The sequence below is a fragment of the Hypomesus nipponensis genome, chromosome 27, assembly GCF_054491055.1.
Source record: "Hypomesus nipponensis isolate SF chromosome 27, ASM5449105v1, whole genome shotgun sequence".
NCBI classification, from domain to species: Eukaryota; Metazoa; Chordata; class Actinopteri; order Osmeriformes; family Osmeridae; genus Hypomesus; species Hypomesus nipponensis.
Genome location: NC_140387.1, coordinates 14,021,726 through 14,045,128, shown reverse-complemented (window position 1 = coordinate 14,045,128; position 23,403 = coordinate 14,021,726). Strand labels below are relative to the sequence as shown.

The 23,403-nt window shown below is 40.5% G+C and overlaps 2 protein-coding genes across 4 annotated transcripts; one reads left to right on the top strand and one right to left on the bottom strand.

Moving 5' to 3' along the window:
- Positions 1 to 279: 279 nt before the first annotated feature.
- On the bottom strand, positions 280 to 1,903 carry LOC146220868 (la-related protein 6-like). The gene is made up of 3 exons (XM_084693223.1): positions 1,875 to 1,903; positions 1,472 to 1,685; positions 280 to 1,311 (listed from the first exon to the last, which is right to left on the bottom strand). The coding sequence occupies exons 1-3, from the start codon at positions 1,901 to 1,903 to the stop codon at positions 280 to 282; spliced, it is 1,275 nt and encodes a 424-aa protein (XP_084549349.1).
- Positions 1,904 to 6,399: 4,496 nt separating this feature from the next.
- On the top strand, positions 6,400 to 23,072 carry lmnb1 (lamin B1). Of its 3 annotated transcripts, none has more exons than XM_084693400.1 (12): positions 6,400 to 6,444; positions 6,745 to 7,134; positions 13,353 to 13,509; positions 13,903 to 14,028; positions 15,108 to 15,278; positions 15,666 to 15,791; positions 16,797 to 17,017; positions 17,360 to 17,588; positions 17,840 to 17,944; positions 18,054 to 18,173; positions 18,708 to 18,818; positions 21,918 to 23,072. In XM_084693400.1, exons 2-12 carry the CDS (start codon positions 6,770 to 6,772, stop codon positions 21,957 to 21,959), a joined length of 1,773 nt encoding a protein of 590 aa, XP_084549526.1. In that variant the 5' UTR covers positions 6,400 to 6,444; positions 6,745 to 6,769; the 3' UTR covers positions 21,960 to 23,072. The 3 variants fall into 3 exon arrangements, with proteins under 3 accessions (XP_084549526.1, XP_084549525.1, XP_084549527.1); XM_084693399.1 differs by having other exon boundaries at positions 6,444 to 6,568; XM_084693401.1 differs by lacking the exon at positions 6,400 to 6,444 and adding an exon at positions 6,507 to 6,641.
- Positions 23,073 to 23,403: the final 331 nt, after the last annotated feature.

Here is a 23,403-nt window from a genome sequence, read left to right as displayed (position 1 = left end):
TTACAGAAATTGAACAAAACAATTATTTAAGTCTTTTAAGATGAGGAGAAAGACAAAGCTTTGTCTTTATCTATAACTGACTGAAGTACTCACTACATTTATAATACTGTTCATTTATCAAAAACCATTGGAAATTAGTTCAGTAGTTAAGTATTTAAGTAGTACATTTTTTACCATCCCTCCCCCATTCTATATAATGGTCCAATCAACTTGCAGTCACTTAAACACAATTTGACAAAACATGACACTATCATCTATTAATAACACAAACAGCTAAGCTCATATCTTGAGTGTGTACAGAAGTCTTCGTTCAACCTTAGTGATATGAAATCCTCTTGTCCCATCTGGTCCATATGGGAACCGAATGATCCCGGAGGGTAGCGTATCCCCCATTCTCTTGTTTCCTAGACGACCCTGTCTAATACTACTGTCATCGAGCATAGACGCTTGTACGCCAGATAGCTCGCGCCTTAGAGCCCATGGTTTCTGGATGTTGTCAATATTAGTTGCATTGTCATGGTTCCGCCGGTTCAACTCAGGGCTAGTGTCGGGACTCATCCATACCTCGGAGACCAGGAGTGGGGAGGCTCGGGGGACAGCTGGGAGGGACGTGCGGAGGATCCTAGGACTGGAGCGGGGGCTTGAACGCGGACTATTCCATGGACTGCTACACACTTGGCCTGATGAGAAGTGAGGAATGTGAAGTGGGGAGCATGAGGCCACTTCCGATTCAGACGAGCTGTATGCTGAAGAGTCATCCCCTCTGTACTGGAGCTGGTTCATTCGGCGGTTGACGATTGCTACACCTTTACAATTGCCTTTTTCCTCAACCAGGTCCAACCCTGCTTTCTTTTTTAAGGTTTTTCCTATTAGAATAACTTTCACTGAACCTTCCAACTGAGACAGCTGGTTATAGGCCCTTCCAGCACCTTCTAGGTCCTCATACTCCACCAGAAAGCTCTCCTGAGAGCAGAGTTCAGGATACCTGTAACTATTCCTTTGCACCTCTGGTGGGAGCTCTCTTCCAGGCCTGAAGACCTTGACTGTGCAGATGCTTCCAAAGGGCTCCAGGATGCTGATAGCAGTTTCCATAGTGCTACTCTGAGGTTTAGGGACCTTACTGTCAGAATTAGGAGAGACATCTGACAGGTTCCAGACCAGCAGAAATTTGCTAGGTACTTGAGCCAAGAGAGACTCTGGTACTGGGTCTTTTCTCCTCACCTTGTTGCCTTCCTTGTTGAGTTCTAGCTTTGAGGAGTAATGTTGGAGGGCGTAGGCTGTAATCCTCCAGTCTTTGGTCAGATGCTTCATCTAGTCAGAACATAACATGTATATGATTTTATTACAATGTGATGTATAGGAAGCAAAGTTCATATCATGTAAAGAATGTATCTATTTTGAATTGATCTAGTACTATAAGTGAGGAGACGATTATGTGAATTCTATAGAGAAGAAAGATAAAGCACCTTACCTTTTTAAAAGATGTCAGAAGTTTTACGTTCACATAACCCATCTTATTTCTTCTGACATGTTTCAGTAAGAAAGTATCTTTGACTAGGTTGTCATCTGAAAGATAGTGTTCAATTTGTGCAACCATTTTCCTGCTGACATTTGCATCTGGAGCTGCCCAGTCATCCAGTTCAATGTCATAATCATTTTCATTGTAGACAAGTCGATTGATGAATCTAAGGAAGAGCAAAATATGACATAATGAAATTTTGTTCTGTAATCGTCAATGCATTGAACATTTAACCTACAACTCAGTGAAAATTTGCTGTAGAATGTTGTTTAATCACATAATAATTAGGATGCTTTAAAATTTTAAAAAGTTTTCAATCTCTTACAAACATTGACTGTAAACAAACATTACTTACTTGTCATCACTTAATATGGGGCTCTCCATTCCTTCCTCTTTGTCTTCTGAGAACTTTACGGAGGTTAGTGAAAATGTCTCATAAAAAGATTAAGCCATGCATCCACAAGATCGCCAGACACAAAGTCATCACACTGCTCCCTTGCTTCCAGATTTATAGGATGAGCAACTCTGATCGTCTATGCTATGGGCTCTCAATTTGAAGTATCTTTCCGCTTCGTGAGCCACAACACAATTGTCTGTCAAGGGCCATTCAGTATTGTATTCTGCTGCTGTAAATTCCCATAAATGGGCATTTCAGCAGTTTGACATCATCTGAATCATTCAGACCTTTTGATAAGAGGTACAAAGCAGTGGGGGGGAGTTACCATAAATAGCAACCTAAAAGGCAGATGATTTTATAATTCAATAGAGCCAACTGTGAATTACTACTGCAATACAATTACTATAGATACACTATGACACCATACAAGGACACTCCTTCAAATTAGTCCTGAATAACTTAGTGCCTTAAAATTAAAATGACCTTCTATTGTCACAGTCAAGTTCCATACGGCCTCTGAACATCGTCAGCACAATAACTTTGTCGAAACCTTCACAAAATGTGGTTCCATGGCCTTAGATTACCGTACCTTGCACAATGCCAGTTGGCTGCAGTTGGGTAAAACTCACCACCATCGGACTATATTTTCTGGAGTTATAACTACCCTTTATCATCTGGTAGTCTGAAAGACTTATTTTGGTTTGACAGATGCTGGAAGAACAGTCCAAATGCATAGTGCTAATTACAGTTTGGTGAAGGAATTATGAAAAATTCCTAGTTGCTGTATCCCTTTTCGAATAACATTGAAAGTATAAACACCAATGTCACAAAATGTAGTTTGTTGTAAGAATAAGCTTTCATCAGCATGTTTTTTTGTTTTGTTTGTTTTTTGGATATGGAATGAGGCACCATATTCATGTATATAATCAAACTCACATAAATATGAGTATTGATTACAATCATAAAACATACAGTAGTATACAATAGTATACTATAACAATACGAGCAGACACAATTAAACCAACAATTAAAAAGGTAAGTTTTAGGCCCATTTTCTAAATGGCCAAGCAAAGGAGTACTGTACTGATGTGAAGATGAGTGGGACAGGATGCAAGCAGCTGAATTCTGTATGTACGGTAGTTGGCCGGCAGACCTACAAAAAGGGAATTACAATAATCAATCCTGGATGAAATGAAGGCATAAAAAAAGCAGAGAGAGAAAAGCCCAGACACAGGTATTATTTCTGAGATGAAAAGATGTTTCTAAATTACAACATAATAACATCATAATAACATCAAGTCTCTCCTGCAGCCCTACACACCCACCCGCCACCTACGGTCTTCTTCAGACAACCGCCTGGTGGTCCCACCGCTCAAGACCGCCCGGTCCCAACACAAGCTCTTCTCCTGCCTGGCCCCCCAGTGGTGGAATCAACTCCCCACCTCCATCAGAGACACAGACTGTCTCTCCACCTTCAAGAGAAGGCTCAAGACACACTTGTTCCGGGAGTACAACGGTACTTAGGAATGGTTTCCTGAACCCAACGCTAGTTTCCTCAAGGATCACAATGACTCTTGCTTAGACTGTTGCTCTTGTTGGTTAGTAGTAGCTGATTTAAACTGTTGTATTCTATTTTAGTTAATCCTATTTTTGTTGCTTTCCTACAGGTACACTTGCACTTAGAGATTCATGTTGTTTAATTGTAACTTGCTTAACTACATGCTCTTATGGTTTCTTCCCTTTAGCACTTATTTTTGGTTGTTCACAATGTGTTCTTCTTGTTTTTGGCTACCCGCAATGCTTTGGGGCTATCTTGTTGTTATTATCAGTGACCTATGCACTTTGTAAAGCTCTCTCTTGGAAGTCGCTTTGGATAAAAGCGTCTGCTAAATGAATAAATGTAAATTGGCAAAACAGAGTTGTGCATTATAGAGTACACCCAGGTTCCGCCCTTGGTTCGCAAGAGTAATTGAGCAGTCATCCACAGAGTTTCAAGTAATTACATTTGTTGACAGTAGTTGGAGTGCCAATGAAAACAGTTTCTGTTTTGGAACCATTCAATTTAAAAACAATATTCTTCCAGGTCTTGATTTACAGCAAACAAGCAGAAAGTGTTGAGGATGCCAGTGAACAGTCCGGCAGAGTGCTGATAGAAATCTGGGTATCATCAGCATAACAATTATAACCTAGCCCAAACTTCTAGATAATAAGAGGCAACATATAGGTACTGAACAAGGTAAGACCCAGGACTGACCCCTGCAGAACCCCCTGACGCATTTGAACTGTCTGGGATATTAATGAAGAGGTTTGTTGTCATAAGTATGGGTGTTACACTGTACACCAATTCAACAACAATTCATAAGCCAATTACTGGTCCCAATGGAATCAGATACTCAACCGTTTGAATGCATTCTCAAACATGGCCATCTAGTGACAACTGCCTGTAACTGTTTCAAAGCATGACCTCCACAAGTCAACATGACAATGGGCCTATACGGACACTCCCGGGTAATATTTTGTACATATAATTAGGTGTGCACACATGTTTAGGGCAAACATTAAGTCAGATGATGTTAATATTTAATCATACAATTGTATTACTGTATGTGCAAATTCCTTACATATTTACACTGCTCATGCGCAGCCATAAAATTGTAATCCATGAAAAATGGATCTCCCTTGTCAAATTGGCATACAAAAAATAACCCAGGATAGTCTTTAAAACAATTGTCTCCGTCACATCTCTTTTATCTATTCTGGTCAACTTTTGTATTGTATTCATGTGCCTCTCATGCCAAGTTAACCCAATCCATCCACCTTTCAATGGTCTTAATGTTCAACTCAAAAACACTTTCAACTCTGTCATGAAGATCCAACAGATACTGGTAGAGGTAATGACACTGTTAAAAAGAGAGTAACTTCAATTTAATAATTTTACTAACATACTTTCACCATTTGGTTACATTTACATTACATAGGTGCATTACAATATTATCTTACCCTAATCACTTCAGTTAAATTCTACAGTATAGTCAACAGGCTCCCAGTACCAGGCTCCACTTGTGAATTCAACCCACAAACATTTAAGTCCTTGGAACTAATCTCAGAATAGATTGACAGGAGAATTATATGGTGCATGGTATTCCCCTGATAGTAGTTCATGCTAATTATAGCGTAAGCTGCACCAAAGTGCCAGAATGGTGGGTTTAGGAGAACATGCTGGCTTATCTGCAAATCACAAACTCCAAAATGCAAGTTGACAGAACTGAGGTATTTGATTGTAAGATATGCTTAGCTGGCAAGTTGTAGCATTGATAGGATCAAAGCCATAGTCAGAATAATGGCTACACATTTATTGTTGTTTGTGAGTAAAAAATACACAAACATTTTTGAGCATTTTTCCCTTTTTTTAAATTGTTTTATAACATAGGTTTGACTGAAAGTAACTGTAGAACTCCAACTCATCTCTTCTAAACAAGTAAATAAGGAGTCAACAAACAGCCATTGCTTTTAGCTGTAATGTGTAATTTATCTTTAACTCCCATGTGAAAATCCGGTTGTCAGAAACACAAAGTAGAAGAAATTGCTTTGTGTGTAAATATCAGTTCTGTTCACAAGATAATTAGGGATTCAAGTTACTGTATGACCTCATGATGGTACTTGATGGATTGATGATTTAGTGTTCTGTACAACTTTAGCTTGAGGGCTAAGTAAACCAATAATGAAGTCACACTTAATGTTTGTTTATCTGTTTTAGCTAATGTCGGTTTCTTTTACCTTTGGAAGACAGGTTTGACTGAATACTAGAGTGAGTTTGTACCTTTGCACTGGACAAAATGAAATGTACTGGAGCCTGGCAAAAACCAGAATTCTTAACTACTGAGTACTGACAGATATTTAACCCAACTTCAAATTTAGGGAAGACCCAAAGGGGGTTTGTCTTAACATATACAGAAAACAAATATTAACCTCAAACTGAGATGTCTGAAATGTTCTGAGAGATATTCATGCATTTAAAACAATAATGAAGCAATTTGTAAACCTCATGTCACAGATAAGTGATCACACGGCATCAACTTGTGGTACAGTAAAATTGGTGCTGTGTTTGGTAATGTAAACAAAGCGTTTGAATCTTCTATATTTCAATTTAATTTAAAAGCGTTTGAGATCGGTTCACTAAGTGGGGGATATTCCATACCAAAATAATTTATATTTTTTCTTAACGAGTCTATTTATAGTATTACCAAACTGTCCATTTAAGATGACATCGACAGTAAACAACATAAATATGACAGACTTAAACGTCCAAATTAAATTATAGGCCTTGTCTATTGTAGCCTACCACGTGTGGTTATTTGGCGCATCACAGAAAACGCATTCCAACTATTTTGAATTTTGTCTCGAATGCGAAAGTTGAAAGGACGTATTGCGTTGCAGCTCGCCATTGGTTTGGTCTGGTCACGTTGCTTATACATATTAATTAGCGGCCATATTAGTCAACCCCTCTCTTTCATTCGGTTGAGACAAAGTAAGATACATGCATGCGCTTTGTAGCTTTATTGCCTTTTTATCCTATTCCACTGCTTGCCATAATATTATTTAGGTTTACTTGCGCCTGTTGGAGACAGGCAGCATTTGTAACCTCTGACTAGGTTAGCTGAATCCTAATACGTGTATTTCACATGTAGGCTATCTTTCAGCTAACCAAATTTGGCGCATGTGTTGGTAATTTTTCGTACGAAATAGGCCTATATATGCATTTTACATGTTCCCGATTCTGTGTATCATTTTAACTTCTATCTAATCCATTGTCCATTTGTTTTTCCAGTTTTAATTAGCCTTTCTGCTTTACAATGGCGACCGTAACTTCAACTCCGGCCGGCCAGAGAATAAGCACCCGCTCTACTGCCGGTAGCACTCCGTTGAGCCCCACGAGGATATCCAGATTGCAAGAGAAAGAGGAATTATGCAATTTGAACGACCGTCTTGCAGTCTACATCGATAAAGTCCGGAGTCTCGAGTCGGAAAACAGTGTTCTTCACCTCCAAGTTTCTGAGAAGGAAGAAGTAAGAAGCAGGGAGCTTACTGGGTTAAAATCACTGTATGAAACCGAGCTCGCAGACGCCAGAAGATCTCTTGATGACACCGCTAAAGAACGCGCAAGGCTGCAGATTGAATTGGGGAAGATCAAATCCGAGCATGAGCAGTTACTGCATAAGTAAGTCACTGCATAATTTACTATAAAACACGTGTATTTGACAGTAGATATTAGCGCTTTGATATAGGACTTGCAATATTTGTATCCAATTGATGCAACTTTTTAGTGACGGTGTGGTCGAATTAAATGTGATTAAATTGTAGCTGTTTTTGGCGCAAGTCAAGTGAATAGTAACATTGTAAACGACAAAAGCGCCAAATCAAGTGTGTGGAACAAACACTTATATACATAGTAAATGTACAAAATATTGAGGGATGTAGATGGGTTTTCGAGACCTCTTCTTTTTTCAAGTAGCCTACTTTAAATTTAAATATGTAGATTCGGTCACAGACTTGTATATAGATGGCGAATTAAAAGCTTTCGTGAGACTGACTTTTCCAAGAGCCACACCTATTTTGATAGTATGGGGGAGGGGCGCCCACCTTAATTCTTGACCGTTGAATGGATTTTATAACGTCACTGAAAGTTGAGTTACTTTGAGTAGTAGACTCCTCCTTTGCTCAAAGTCACTACTTTTATGCATAGCCGTTCTCATTTCAACTTTTAGATTGTGCTTTCGAATAAAACATTTATAATTTAAGCAATATAATAAATGGTAGTGATTACCAACCTCATGAGCTTTTTTTTACATAGCGTGCTGTTTGTTTGAGGTAGCCTAATGCATTTAGGCTTGGTCAGTTAACTCCAAATTTCCTGTAAGGGAAGTCAAGGAATTCTGTTTTTACTCTGCCCCAGAGCTGTCAACTATTTCAGTTATCATACTCGGCAGTGGAAGAATGGAATGAAGTTCAGTTTATAAATTCTCTGCCGTTCCTAAAAGCCACTTACTAATCCCAAACATTAGGACTCACTCTACCCTCTGACTCTGTATGCTTCAAGTCAGAGATGGGCAGATGAATTGAGTGAAACTTAACGTTTGAAGGACTAAACTCAAGCTTCATTTAGCATTTTTTACTTGAATTATACAATGCCGATGGGCTGTTCATGGGACATCATCAAGCAGAGTAATGGACTGTTTTAACGTCATTTTAGGTACATATTGTATTGGCCTTTCACATGTATTTTTCTGATTTAGATTTTAGTAGTAGTATCCATACATTTCAATTCTCATGTAGTGTCTGATGCATACATGGTCAATAATTTATTTTGAAGTTAAGCCTGTGTTTCCTGCCTGCTTCAGATTTGAAGTTTCTAGTTGTATGTATGTATGTATATATTAGTAGGCTGGTGAAAAATGTGTATCAGTCATCATGTAAAACGATGTTCTTTTTGTCACCAAGATTCAGCAGTAGTTTCACACACAAAAGCACAGGGACAGAACATCTTGGTCTAATGGTGTCTTAAAACATCTGTTAAATTGAATGATTTGCTCACATGCAAGTGATCTAGTAGCTTTGCACAGCTAGGCATATATTTATCTTTGGGACATGGAGTACTTCCAACTTTGAACTTACTTTAGGGTAACTGCTTTCCTCAAGTTACCTACATATTGGTAACTTACAAAAATTTTCAATTGGCCTAGGTGAATGTTTTCTAATGGACTAGTTTATTTCCCCCCTCTACATGTTGTGGGCTAGTCTGTGAATAGTGGATTAGTGGATATTGCCACTAATGTGAAGTACCTAACTTGACCAACATGAGTGACTAAGATTGTAGTGAGCAGTTTGATTGACTAAAGCACAAACTCTACACCTGTTGTGAGATTAAACCAAACAGGTGCCTTTTTTATTTGGAACTACTCCAGCCACTACCAAAACATGTGCTCCACTGACCCTAAATGGTTTCTTGTCGGACAACTAACTACTTCTAAGTCCTTAACAGATGGGAGAACCTCTTAAGGCAGAATGCTTAAAACAATGAAAGTTTGTGAAACCTATTGGTTTGAATGAAATGTGAATGTAGAGTTGTTTACGAACCTCAGTAAATTGTAGGTCCATCATCGAATCTTTGAGTGACTCGGATACACCATTCTTTTTCAGTTCTTGTCAAGCAAGTTGACATGGATGTTAATGCAATTGTTGCACATAGTTCAAGTGACATGATGCTGCTAGGTAGACTACCCTATTATGTTCACCAGAAGAGAATCATGTATAGATTGATGAGTTGGGGACAGTTGGCAAGCCAAGTGGGAGGTGGGAAGACCTGAAGCAAAGATCCTTTTCACAGCAGAGTTACAAGGCAGCTGCAAGATGTCACTTGTGTACAGTTTTCTCAAGCTGAGGCAGCTGTTCAACCAGTTTCCAACAGAAAATGGTCTTTTGTCTACAATGGGAGTTTGGCTAGTAGCTGCATGTGCCTAAAAACCTGTTGCATTGGTCGCCTTCTTTCTATACCAATTCCTTTTTGTTTTGTCACTTTTTTTTCCTGGTATCGCATGATTCTCACCATCGGTCTGTTTTGACTGTGACGTAGTTTGAAAGACTCAGCTAAGTAAGTGAGATTCACCAAGGAAGTGCAGGTTGTGAAATATGTTACCATCTGAGTGTGCTTACAAGGAAACATGTTCTTGACATGAAACTGAAAAGGATCAATCAACTATACTTATATAGCACATTGAAAAAAACAAATGGGAAGCCAAAGTGCTTTACATTGAGACATAAAATAAATAAATATAAAAAACAAAACAAACGAGCTCACTGCAAGTGCTTGGTGGTTGTCATTTTTCCCATCATTAGAATTCTTGGACATGGTAGCTTGCAGGTTCAATACCTTTACCTTCCCCCATGTTTCTTGCAACTATGTGTGAAATACCTGACATTCTCTATGCATTCCACACATATTGTGCTCGACCTAGGCACCACTACAACCCAACCATACCTCGTGCTCCCAAGCAAATCTGGAAACGCATATTTGCTTTGCAGTCAAGGGGCATCCCAATGGAGAACTTAAAAGCTATTCATTTCAAAAACAGCAGCGGTATACGTAAAGTTAACACAAAGTTGTGCAACATATATTAACGTGTGGTTGAAATCAGGTGCGCTACTATGTGAAATGAAGATATGCGTGTACAAATTAAACTTTGTATATATCCAAACACCACCTATGTACCAATAGTAACATTTTGTTCGCTCCATATGATGAGAACCACTGTTTTCAATTGCTCAATCATGCATTCAGACTTTTTGCACAGTTCCCATAACATAATATGCAGACATGCATGTATGATTGAACACGAACAAACTGAAATGGACAGACCATACCAAGGCCATACCGGTTGACCCCTGACCAGGCAGCATGAAAACACATTCTCACACAAATAATTTTATGATGAATTTTGACAGTTGGCGTGAACCAGTTGTCTTTCATAAATAGATTCATACTTGAATATATATTTATCTTAATTTCAATGTTCATTGACATGTTCATTGAAAGTAACCCTATAGACCAATTATCACCCTACATCACACAACTGTCAAGCAGGCTCAACTGCGCATGTCGGTTGCAAAAGACAAACTTCTCCCCGGTCTATTACACTTGGAGTGTCGATCAGGTCATCATATATCTCTGGCCACTGGATTGCAGGGCATGATATTAACTTTGAGGCTTTTGGCCTTTGGACAAATACATTTACGTTCACTTGTCTATGCACAAGTCACTTGACCCCAATACCCTTAAATAGCCTGACCAAGTGATCGGGCAAAACTAGCCTGGCTAACGGAGGTCGCTTTCTCAAGCAAATGACGAATGAAACAGGCTTGGTTAAAGAAATCTGAGATTCTGGCTATCTTTATCAGGCTCGTATCTACATTAGGCATTCCTCCCTGACGTTTCTGGTGTAGTATGGAGTGAAATACAACATTGTGCACACTGCCAGTGAGCGAGTCTGACTGAGGCTAACATCAAAACAGTGTAACAGGGATGCAGTCTCACTCAGATTGCCAGTTTAAACAAATCAGAAAAATAATCGGACCAGCTGGCTAAAAGCAGAATTCCCATATCTCTTGAAAGCTGTCCTGCTCGACTTTTTAGATGTAGAATTGACTGTAAAATTATGAAATTTGTGACATGACGTGAAGATATGGTTGCCGCTCAACTATGCGGTCTGTACCGGGCGACATTCTCACTCAAATATCAAGACTTTTGTGACCCAAATCAAAATTCTGATGTGACAGATCAATGGGTAATCGCTTTCTCTCTTAAAGGTTGTCCTCCTCGACCTTTTTGGTCTTTCTAAATCTAACTATCTGTATTATCCGTGTGGGACAATGTTCATGCATTTACTCTTCCTGAAACAAATGGCACCACTGTGTTCTGTGTTGGCCATGGGACAGTGGAAAGGGTCATCTCATGTGGACCCTCACCAGGGTTGAGCCTCTTCAAACCCCCCCCCCCCCCATACCCCACAGAGCAGTGAATTGAATTTATGGGAAATTAGCTTAAATTATTACAGGCAATGTCCAGATGTTTAAAAGGACTTATGGTTGGTGATGTCTTGTTTTATTTATTTATTTTACAATGTATTGAAGGGATGTTAAACTTCCAGTCGGATTTTAGGTCTCAAAGCCAGTGGGAGGCATTTTTAAACAAACTATTACAATGTACATATTGAGAATAATTAGTTCTGTGGTATTACATCTTTACCATGTTGCCAACAACGGTACCAACTTGACTGGACTTCCTTTGTATAATAGTGTAGTATGGAGGACCAAACCTGCCATATTTACAAATGAATGAATGAATAAATAAATGTCCACATCCATGCATTTAGACAGAAATAAACGAATATATATATTAATTAATGCACAATTGTCAATCAATAGTTACATATATTTTACATTTATGTATTTATTTATTTTGTATTTATGTATTGATTTATTTATTCATTTATTTATTCATTCATTCATTGTTCCCAATATGATAATGAGAGGAGGCCAGTAGGCGTGGAAACTGATGTTCAGACATTGCAATTAATCCAGAGCCATAGATTTAATCTAGCTAACGCCTGGGACACACTGGGCTGCGAAGCGCCCTGGAGTGCCACAATATACTACGAATGGCGCGATGCTGTTCACACTAGACGCGCATTTCTCCACGCCGGTCACCAAGCCTTTCACCTTCTCTGAGATTTTCTTTTCTACATGTAAAGCTGACATGTACATAAACATGGCATAGGCTACAGGCTATTTAGGCAACTTGTTGCTCCAACAATAACCGTCGCAACGGCATCCCATTCCCAACATAACGTGGCAACGTTTGGCTTTTGTTGCCGTAGTCTTTGTAAAATATGTGCTATGGGGCATACAACTCCATTTAGGACTAAGCTACTTTTCATCTTCGATGATTTACTTTGTGTCGTCAATCTTCACAAATTTATCTTCTGCTTGATTGGGGGCTATATGCCAGATTGTCTATCTCGCTCTTACACACAGGACAAATATGTTGGTTTGACAATCAACAATCAGGATTTTTTATTTTAAAATGTTTACGTTTTTATCGGGGTAAACACATGGTTGGCCGGTCAGCGTAGTGAAGTTGGGTGTTTAGTGATAGCCCACAACTAACGTAGTAAAATCTTTATAACATGTTTGTTTATCCAAATATCATATGGTGAATTAAATCTTTGTTTTCAACAAGGTCGGCCAGCCTGTCCATGTAGGCTATGTTGTCCATGACAGCAAGGATGGATGTAAGGCTACATAATCGAATACAAAGCGTGGAAAACGATTAGCCAATGGTGTGTCAAATACCGCCTACCTATTTTGATTGACACATCTCATTAACATATTGAGAAGAAGAAATACAGGAATGAATGAATGAATAAATGAATGAATAAATGACTGAACACATTAATTAATAAATGAATGAATACATGAATGAATAAATAAATGAATAAATAAATGAATACACAAATAAATACATGTAAATTATAAGGTAATATTGATTGACAATTGTGCATTAATTAGTACATGTATTCATTTATTTATGTCTAAATGCATGGATGTGGACATTTATTTATTCATTCATTCATTTTTAAATATGGCAGGTTTGGTCCTCCATAGTGTAGATCTGATATGATATCACTACACAAACACCCCCCTCCAAGTAGCAGGTGACTTCTCAGACATTCACAAGTCACCCCCACCACCCTTTAAAACCCCTTAAATCTCTAACCTAAGCCTTACCACCACCACCACATTCTACATCATAAATACACATACAAACAGCATGGCTTCTACAGTCAGTACAAAGTCCTGTTCCTTTGCCTCCTCTCTCTGTAGCTATGCAAAAAAGGATTCTGAGGCGGCTGGAGCCCAAGCCAGGCTGAAGGACTTGGAGGCCCAGGTCAACACCAAGGAGGCCGTGCTGGCCACTGCTCTTTCCGAGAAGAGGGCCCTGGAGGCCAGCCTGGCCGACCTGCAGGGACACATCCAGGAGGTGAGAACCGTCAGTTATCGCCCGAGGCACAGGCCTTTTAAGACTTAATGACTACTTAAAAAGTATGGTGATCTGGTTGGTATGTGGTTCCCATGTTGTGATGTTGAAAAGGGTTTCCAGATTGTGTTGTGAACAGCACATTTTCGGCACATTTGCATAGCTTTTGAGTCACCAGTAGAGGGCAATCCATCTACATCCATCCATTCACTAACTACATTCATATCTAAATCCTTAAATGATCATCTGTCTAAGGAGATGAAAATATTGACTCACTGGTAGATTCAGCTTCATAATAATCCAGATTAAAATGAACAAATGCTACTGTACCTTGGTTTCATCATGTAAAACCAGGGCTACGCATCCTCCTGAGCTTGTCTTGTTTTGGTTCCACAGCTGGATGCTGGTCTGACCTCAGCAAAGAAGCAGCTGGGCGATGAGACGCTGCTCCGCGTGGACCTGGAGAACCGCTGCCAGAGCATGTCTGAGGAGCTTGAGTTCCGCAAGAATATGTTCCAGGAGGTAAGTTTCCCCCACCTTCACAAATTCATTCTGATTGAACTGTGATGTCAACGCAAACTAGTTTCATTCAGCCAGTCTAGCTTGTCATTTAGTATACTGTATAATATAGTCAGTTGCGTAATACTACAAACATAATGTAGTGTTATTTACCTCAGCTACTCATTGTATGGCTTAGTACATTGGTAGCCTTCTAGTGTGTAAGGCTTCCGTTAGACTGGACAGATGTATCACCTTTTAGGTCCAGGATCTTCTCATGCTGACATTTACAGACTTCAGACTATGGGCTGCGTCCGTTGATATGATGGTGATAGGGTGACCTGTGCCCCTCCCCCGGGGGCAGACTCCCATTGTTCATAGGGTAGCTTATCTGATTATCTCTATTGATGGGCGCCCTGACTGAATGACTGCACTCGCTGACCTGAAACCATCACCACCACAGTAGACTGTTTCGCTTCCTCCATCATGCTGTGAACCATTTGTTGTTGGGTCGTGTGACATTCCCATGCCAATAAGTCACATTTGTTTTTTTTGTGCAAGGTAATGTGTTGTGATTTGTATTAGGTTTTTAGCTGTGACTAGCAGCTCTCTATTGCTCGGTTGATTGGTCCACAATAATTGTATGCGCAAATGCATTCACAACTATTGCGAATTTGCGCAGGTTGATAAATATTTTCCAAATTATTAGGTCATTGTTATGTGCACATTTTATAAAGGGACTAAATCATAAATAATTCAGATGATTTTGATGTACTTGGCTAGGCCAAAAGTTGCCTTGGTGATGGTAAAACACACTTTCTATGGTGTAGTCTCTAGACGCTTACCTTGATCACACAACTTAGATCCTAGATAAAAGAAAAGTTTCTGAAATGTGCACATCATTCTCCAATAAATGTTTTGCCTTTTGTTCCATCCTAAGCATGCATGCATGCATGCATCCTCACCAAATCACCTCCGTTCAACAGTGGACGTTCGTATTCAGGGATTTATACACCTTGCCATACAATCTTTGTTCCAGTTCCTAAACTTTGTACCAGTAGTGAGTGGTTTAACCCCAGACCCTTCTGTCTGCTGTGCTCCAGGAGATCAAGGACACGCGGCGTAGGCATGAGACTCGCCTGGTGGAGGTGGATTCCGGGCGCCAGATGGAGTTCGAGTTCAAGCTGTCCCAGGCCCTCACAGAGATGAGAGCCCAACATGACGAGCAGGTCAAGCTCTACAAGGACGAGATGGAGAGCACCTACGTGGCCAAGGTGAGGGGACCAATGTTATCAAAACCGCACACCCAAGCTGTGAAAAGCATGTACACATGCAGCTTGAACAAACGAGTGCAGACGCCAGTCATTTAAAGTGTGGTAGACTGTTCTCTTTAGAACTAACGTTAAGCCAACATTGAGTGGAAGAATTTAACTTGACACCGTTGTCAGTGATTGCATTTATTGTGTGTGTATATAGATTTGAGCAACTTAACAAAATGTTCAGCAAAAAATGAAAGAAGGCAATGTACAAACACTGTCTTCAATGATTTCTCCTTTGTCTGACCAGAAACCACCCAGCTGCCTTTCACCCTTCAGAATCACTTCCTCATCGAATGGTGTCGCAAATATCTTGTTTCTTGTTTTTCTGTCTAAACGGATCAGTTGGAGAACGTGCGCCTGTCATCGGAGATGAACAGCTCGTCGGCCAGCATGGCCCGTGAGGAGCTGAGGGAGTCGTCCCTGCGCATGGAGAGCCTGGCTGCACAGCTGGCTAGCCTGCAGAAAGAGGTAATGGCCTGACGACACACACCACTGGGTAAATGTAGACACAGTTTGGTCAAATGGTGACAATGGCAGGGTTAGGAAAGAAATTATGGTTTTTAAAGAATTCTGTATGAAGTCATGCGGAGCAGATATTCTCATTTGTGTGGTCACTGCTTGGAATGTGTCAGACTAATGTCTGTCAACCACAGTGGGGGAGCTATTCCATGCTGATTGTCAGGAAAGTCAATCGAAACTGTGATTTGAGGGCATTGCTTTGTAGCTTGTAATGGCATAATAACTAATAATCCTACAGGGTATCCGCAGATCCTTAGTCTTAAATTCCATAACGTAAAAATAAGTCCTTGCCTTAAAAATGCAACTGAGACGAATATTTTCACTTTTTTTTTTAATCGTGTTCTCAGGCTCCTTTGCAGAGATTGAGCCTTTTATGCACCCTTTTCGTAAGTCCACATTGCACAGCTTTGTGACGTGGGTTCTGGTGTAAACTTTGTTCTGAGTTTTTAAAATGTTCTTACAATGGGGATCAAAGGTTTTATTGCAGTCACTGCCTAATGTTTAGTCAGCTACTCAAAGGCTTGTATACAAAAATACATTTTAAAAATGGTCTTAAATTTCACTGCATGGTATTAGTCTTAAATCCAATTGTCCTAAACCTACAGATACACTGTAGACATTATACACGTTGTTTTAATAGTTAACCATTTATTAGCACTGTGTCACATTAACCAAAACTATATTATTTAAAGTAATGGTTAATGTAATAACAACAGAACTGACTAGGTACTATTTACAAGTTGTGAGTGTAGTAAGTGGTCACCAGCAAGTTCTGACTTGCCCCAGGAGAGATACTAATGGGAAAGTAAAACGATTTCTTAGATGAATATATACTTTGATTAAAAGCAAATGCATATCTTCAAACTGTCTATTTCTTTTAGCATCAAAACATCCCATCCCAGTTCTAGAAGGAATATTTAGAAGGCTGACCTCCCCCCCAACCCCTTTTTATAGACACGTGGCTGGCAGGATCGCATTGGGGAGCTGGAGATGGCGCTTGCTCAGGAGAAAGATGCTGGTCGCCGCATGCTGGGTGAGAAGGAAAGGGAGATCGCAGAGATCCGTGCCAAGATGCAGCAGCAGCTGGACGACTACGAGCAGCTCCTGGATGTCAAGCTAGCGCTGGACATGGAGATAAATGCCTACCGCAAGCTACTGGAGGGTGAGGAGGAGAGGTGAGGAGATTGAACACACCCCACACGGGCCAATGCAAATGCAAAGCTACTGGAGCAGGCGTGGATGGGAGGGAAATAAGACATGCACAATGCGTAGAGAAAGAAAAAAAAAGACTAAAAAGAGGAAGCTGCTTGCAAAAGGGAGGAGTTTGTAGAGGCAGAAGCAGGCACATGGACATAACCCATTGCCTACAGGAAGTTACAGAGTAGGGCTGAAGGAGGCACTGTGGACAGACTTGGAAACACTCAAACACAACTTTGCAGAGCTGACTCTCCATTGAGAACATCCCAACGTGTATCTAACATCCACTTGACCTTCACCACCCCCTCCCAACTCCCCAGACTGCAGTTATCCCCCAGCCCATCGTCCCGGGTGACCGTCTCCCGGGCATCCTCCAGCAGCCGCAGCATACGCACGGCACGGGGCAAGAGAAAGCGTGTGGACGTGGAGGAGCGCGAGGCAAGCAGCTCCGTCTCCATCTCCCACTCGGCCTCTGCCACTGGGGCTGTGTGTGTGGATGAGCTAGACACTGATGGGAAGTTCATCAGGCTGCATAACACGGGGGATGAGGTAAGGCACGCCAGGGCACTTGTGAGGGGTCGGGGTCTGGCTTGGGCTTAACTGTCGATTGGCTGTGGCCAAATGTCTGGGTTGAGTTTTGAGTGTATATCTTGTACAGATTGTGTTGTACATGAGCATGTTGTGCTCACGTGACTTTGTTTTTGTGCTTAGTTGTTCAAATGCCTAGTTGCTAAAATAATGATGCATGATGTATGTACTGTTCTTATAATATGATGACCATGTACTTGTTTTCTTTCCAGGACCAGGCCATGGTAGGTTATGAGTTGACTAGGACCATTGGAGAGGCCTCTGCCACCTACAAGTTCACCCCCAAATATGTTTTGAAGGCTGGCCTGAAAGTCACGGTGAGACTACATGCAATGTACAAGGCACAATATTGTGTCACAATTGTCTTTTCCCATTTCGCTCAAATTGTTTGTCCTAACACTTGTGTCTCCCTTGGCCTTGTCTCAGCTGTGGGCATCCAATGCCGGGGTGAGCTCCAGCCCCCCCTCAGACCTGGTGTGGAAGGCCCAGCCGTCCTGGGGCACTGGGGAGGATGTCCAGGTGGTGCTGATCAACCCTCAGGGAGAGGTAGGGGCCTTAACACACACAACATTTTCCTACTTGCATACATAGTGTCTTACACACACACACCGCAGAAACCTAATCAGTTGGCTGGTTGATATTTTTCCTACTGACCGATGTATGACCTTTTGATGAATGAAACCCTGGTATTTAAGGTGATGCATATAAATGGGGAAACCCTATCAAAGCTGATGCCAAGAGTATTACAAAAGTGTGACAGATGCATAATGACAATCACACCCTCGGAGTGGGCACCATGTTGCTAGGCTGGGGCCTCCACTAAAAATAGTTCACTTACTGGGAGAAGGGAAAAAAGCTGTAGTGTCTTCCATGAGGCACCAGAGGGTGTCTGAGTTCTACTTTTCATACCTCCTGAACTCTCATAAACTGAGCATCTCAACTACTGAGCATCTCAACCACATTTCACATCAGTGATTGTGAAGGAATGGAACACCAAGAGCTTGAGGTTCAATTAAAGAGCTCCAGCAAGTTTGTAGAAGTAATATAATCCACCAACACAGCATATTGTACTATCCACAGGAAGTAGCTAGGAGGAGCACCACATACAACACAGCTATGGAGGAAGAGCCGGGCGAGGAAGAGGATGACGAGGGAGTGGATGTCATTGAGGAAGACCTCTTCCATCAGCAGGTAAGTGGGCGAGAGGACAACCTGCTGCAAACTGCCTTGATTTCTCAAACCGATAAGCTAAAGTTGGTGAACCAGTAGAACCTTGCTCCATACAGCTAGCTCCAAGTAAGCTTTGCTTGCTTTGACGGACAACTTATCCGCACAGTGCAGTGTTTCCCCTATTTTGATTTTATCGTGGCGGCCCGCCACGGCTAAATTTCTGCCGCCACGGTATTAGAAATAGATTTTAGGCCGTCTATCAGCAGTGATTTTTAGAATGCATGTCGGAGAATAGCAAGGACACGCACTTCACAGCGCAGTTGAGATTGTGTGTGCGTCTTTGGGAACTGTAAGTCGTATAACTTATGTTTCAGTTAATTAAAGCCAGATAAAACCATTTTCGCACTCGTACTATATTGCTTTTATAAAATTGTACGTAAATATAATTTTACAGTATGAATATACCACGGGTGTTGTTGCCTACGCCACTCGGCCTCCGGCCTCGTGGCTACCTCCGAACAAAAAAAAATCCTCGGGGAAACACTGCAGTGATACATATTCCTGTTGCTTGTTTCGTTGTTATAGTTTTACCTATGTTAACATCCACTTGCACCTTACACTTTAAGTCATGTTAACATTGCAAATGACACATACTCTTTGTTTTATCATAACACATAACACTGCTTTATTAACTTCAGCAGTAGTTCTACCCTAGTTACCTCATAAATGACCAGTCATGACTGCAGCATGACTGCCATGTACCCCTGAAGGCAGTTTGACTGGAAGGGAAGGCCCGTTTCAGACATTGTAGTTGGTTGACATCAGGGATGCAAACATGTATGGTAAAAAAAGAGAAAGGTAATTGAAGCCCACGCCCCGTGGCAAATATCCATACTTACATTGCCACTAACCCCCTGACAGGCCTTGCCCACCCCTATATGCACAGAGTAAAATTACATTCTGAAGATCAAAATACACCAAAACTAATTTGTAATATTAAATTTCATTTTTTATTCCGAGACATACTCTTATTATATTATTTTGCACTTTTTCTGGTTTTGTTCTACTTGCCACAAGTTGTGTATGCCTTGGTCACCTTCCTAATAAAATCCATGACAGTAGGAGATTTCTTTAAGACTGCAAGGGAAGCTTTGCTTCTCCTAAAACAGGGGTACTCAATTAGAAACTCAAAAGGTCCACTCACCAAATTTCCATTCAGTCCAGGGTCCGGAACGGACCATGTTTTATTTTTCTGGCCCTTACCTCTCCCATTGACTCCCATTCAAAATTGACTTAGGTTTAGGAGGGCACAGTGCCCATGCCCCTGGGCATCTTTCTCCCATAGATCAGAGTTCTGGGGGTCATTTTGTTAAAAGTGTCTATGCTTTGTGTCATAGTGACATTTCAAGTTAACTCTACCACTTTTGACAAGGGCAACTGTCTCATTGCAGATTAAACACATCGGTTTTGTGCTCCCCACCGGCAACACAAATGCGTACTTTTCAGTCCATTCTGTCTGAAAGTTCGGAATCAACTTTTTGCTGGGTTTTGTCACGCCATGATTTTAGCTAAGGAAGAAACAGGTAGGCTAGCTACCGTTAGCAAATCGATTAGCCTGCGTTGTTGCGAATGACACACAACCTTCGTTACCCACAGAGGTTGCGGCCAACGTTGAGTGAGTGAGTTGTCATGGTGATTACAGTTAATAGCTCCTGATTGGAGCTTTCGATTGGACACGGAAGATATAAAGCACATCTAGTAGGAAAAATATATAGACTATAGCACAAAATCACGCACCAATGAATTGCGTAGGTATTGTGGTCCGGATCTGGACCGGAGTCCGTTTATTGAGTACCCACCGCAGACAGTAAAGTGGTTCACGCTTGTGGGCATAGGCTACTGGTGATTTGCTTATTTCCTATTTACTTGTTTGGTGAAGGCAATCCAGAATTACTGTTGGTTCAATTATAATCGAACCCCCACCACCACCACCCCCTTAAAAAAAACTATTTGGATCTGCACGATTCACACAAGTCACCCAAACTGACGTGAAAAAAGCTGGAGGCGCCGAAAAGCTCGCTGTTTGCATCCCTGTGACATGCTGATGAGACTTAGGACTGTCTGTGCTTTGTTTACTTTTCAGTCTTTGATTTTTTTTAACTTAGTTTTTATCATCATGTTGAGTACTAAATCCTTATCTACGCATCCTGCCTGAGTTGTCCTCGTTCCTCCTTGGTTATCCCTTACAACTGGCCAACAAACCAATCGGAAAAAAGTAGTGCTGTCAGTTTAACGCATTATTAACGGCGTTAACGCAAACCCAAATTAACGGCGTCAATTTTTTTTCCGCACAATTAACGCTCTTTTTGACCTAGCAAACTTTTTAGTTTTTTTTCACATGCTGTTGCAACAACTACCGACGTTAAAAAACTACAACACACACCGAATCTCGCTAGACCGGAAACAAAACAACAGGCACGCCACACACTTGTTTGGCTTGCGAGCCGGCTAAAGAGTAGTAGCAGAGCCTGTTTACTGTTATCAGACATTCTCTGGTAGTAGGTTAACGTTACGTTTTGAGTGGATAGCGAGCGCGAGACGCCGAAATGGATGCCAATTCGATTCTGAATGGAAAGTTTACTTAAAAAAAGTTACCAAATGGTTCCATTGATAAGACCAAAGTGATCTGTGTGTTTTGTCGTTGTAAACTGAGCTATCATCACAGCACGTCCAGTCTGAAATACCACTTGATGGCCAAGCACACAGCTGATGCGAATTCTCCGCCCCCTCGTCAAAGCCAGGCGATTGCAATGTTGTTTTCAATGAAAATTGAAAATGAAAATATTTGCACGAAGCAATCCGAAACACTTTTCCATGTTGATAAGAGCATTACAATTTGAAAAAAGAATGGGACAAAAATAAATCAAGGGACACTTAGAATAGATACAAATTTGCAATTAATCGTGCGTTAACTATGACATTGATGCGATTAAATATTTCAATCGTTTGACAGCACAAAAAAAGTTATTGTTGTAACTGTACAAGTGACAGGCCAGTTGTAAACTAAATGTGTTGTTGTATCCCATAATAAATCTCAACTCTTTTGATTCCTGTTTTCAGGGAGACCCGCGTGCCACCAAGAGGGGCTGCGCCATCATGTAATCACACACCAGCACTACATTCAGCCAGCTTCCCACTCCTTCTCAACCAGTTCTAGCTGCCAACAAAACTACCACAGTACTATTTTTGTATCTTTTTAGTGTATTATAAGAACCGTAAGAATCTTTTTTTTCTGATCTTAGTTTTTATGACTCCAAGATTGTAAAACGGCTTTTTTTGGTACATCTTATTTTTGTGACATCACAATGTCATGATTTGCTTTTTTCGAAACCAAATTGTTTTACAGTGTAGAATGTTGTTTTGTTTTTTTTGAACTTTTTACAGCTCTGTGAAGAGAGGCAGCTCGCAAAATAGTCTTTTCCTCAAGGTGCTGTGACTGTTTGTTTTACTTGTGTACTCTTTTTAAAAATGAAACATTTTTAAAGCCTCTTTATAGGATGTACCGTTTTTAATATTGTAGTGTCTTCTCTCATATGTAGTTAGACAGTCAATTTGCTCAAATTGTTGTGGTTTACTCTTCATATTGTGGGGGTATCTGTATTCAACTGAGAAAAGTAGTTGCCATGTGTCTACATTTTTTTCTTCTTCTCCCTTACATGCTCCTTACAAGATGAGGCGGTTCAATTCATTGATTCAATAGTTCTGATACCCCCTGCCTCCACACACACGGAACAGTAATTTCTATCCCCTTGATTACCACTACCACTATTTCTGGTCAGTACACCATGGCCATTCACTATTGCAAGTGCATTTTCAAGAAAAGGAATGTAATAAAACACTCGATTGAGACTAATCCAAGATGGCTTTTTGCTTAAATTTATTAAAACTCATTGGCTCTGATAACTTTCTGAAAGAGTACAAACTATTTTGGTGGATACTTTTGTCTCAATTGGTAACACATCCAAAGTCAACTTTGAGGAGCTCAACATACATAAATGTTTTCATGCTGGGTAAATACCAAGTACCTCTGCAGAAACAATACTCCATTGAACCTTTTTGTAGTCCTTGGTGTTGGGTCATAAGCATAGGTTACTTAATTTCTTCAGATCATGGTTTTGAAAATTCTTGAATTTTACATATTAAGGTGGCATGCATGCATTTTCTTCTGTAACCTCCATATTTTAATGACAAAATAAACACAATTTGTTCTTTTGAGGTTTTAGAGTTTCAATGCTATATTTTTGTCTTAAACTTACTGACAGTACTGGTGACACTTATTTGTGCCAAGGCCCATTTCTGAGTACACAGAGATCTACTGCTATTGAAACTGGGAAGATGACAGACCATTTATTATCATGAAGTGGTTGGCACTGCCCTCTACACTGCTATAACATGAAAATAAGAGAGTAAACGGGTAGAAATTATTTCTGATTAAGCCATGGTGTGTGTCCTGAATTAACTTAAGTCTGGCAAAAATGTTGTGGACTTGAGACTTGTCATTGTAAAAAATATAACACAAGGCAATGTTACAGTTTGGCAGTGTTTG

Coding starts and splice junctions, on each gene's coding strand:
- LOC146220868 (XM_084693223.1), bottom strand. CDS start 1,903: ATGGAGAGCCCCATATTAAGTGATGACAA. Junction 1,686..1,874: donor CCCATATTAAGTGATGACAA/GTAAGTAATGTT, acceptor GCTCTTCCTTAG/ATTCATCAATCGACTTGTCT. Junction 1,312..1,471: donor TTCTGACATCTTTTAAAAAG/GTAAGGTGCTTT, acceptor TGTTCTGACTAG/ATGAAGCATCTGACCAAAGA.
- lmnb1 (XM_084693400.1), top strand. CDS start 6,770: ATGGCGACCGTAACTTCAACTCCGGCCGGCCAGAGAATAAGCACCCGC. Junction 15,792..16,796: donor TGGCTAGCCTGCAGAAAGAG/GTAATGGCCTGA, acceptor CCCTTTTTATAG/ACACGTGGCTGGCAGGATCG. Junction 17,945..18,053: donor AGGCTGGCCTGAAAGTCACG/GTGAGACTACAT, acceptor GCCTTGTCTCAG/CTGTGGGCATCCAATGCCGG.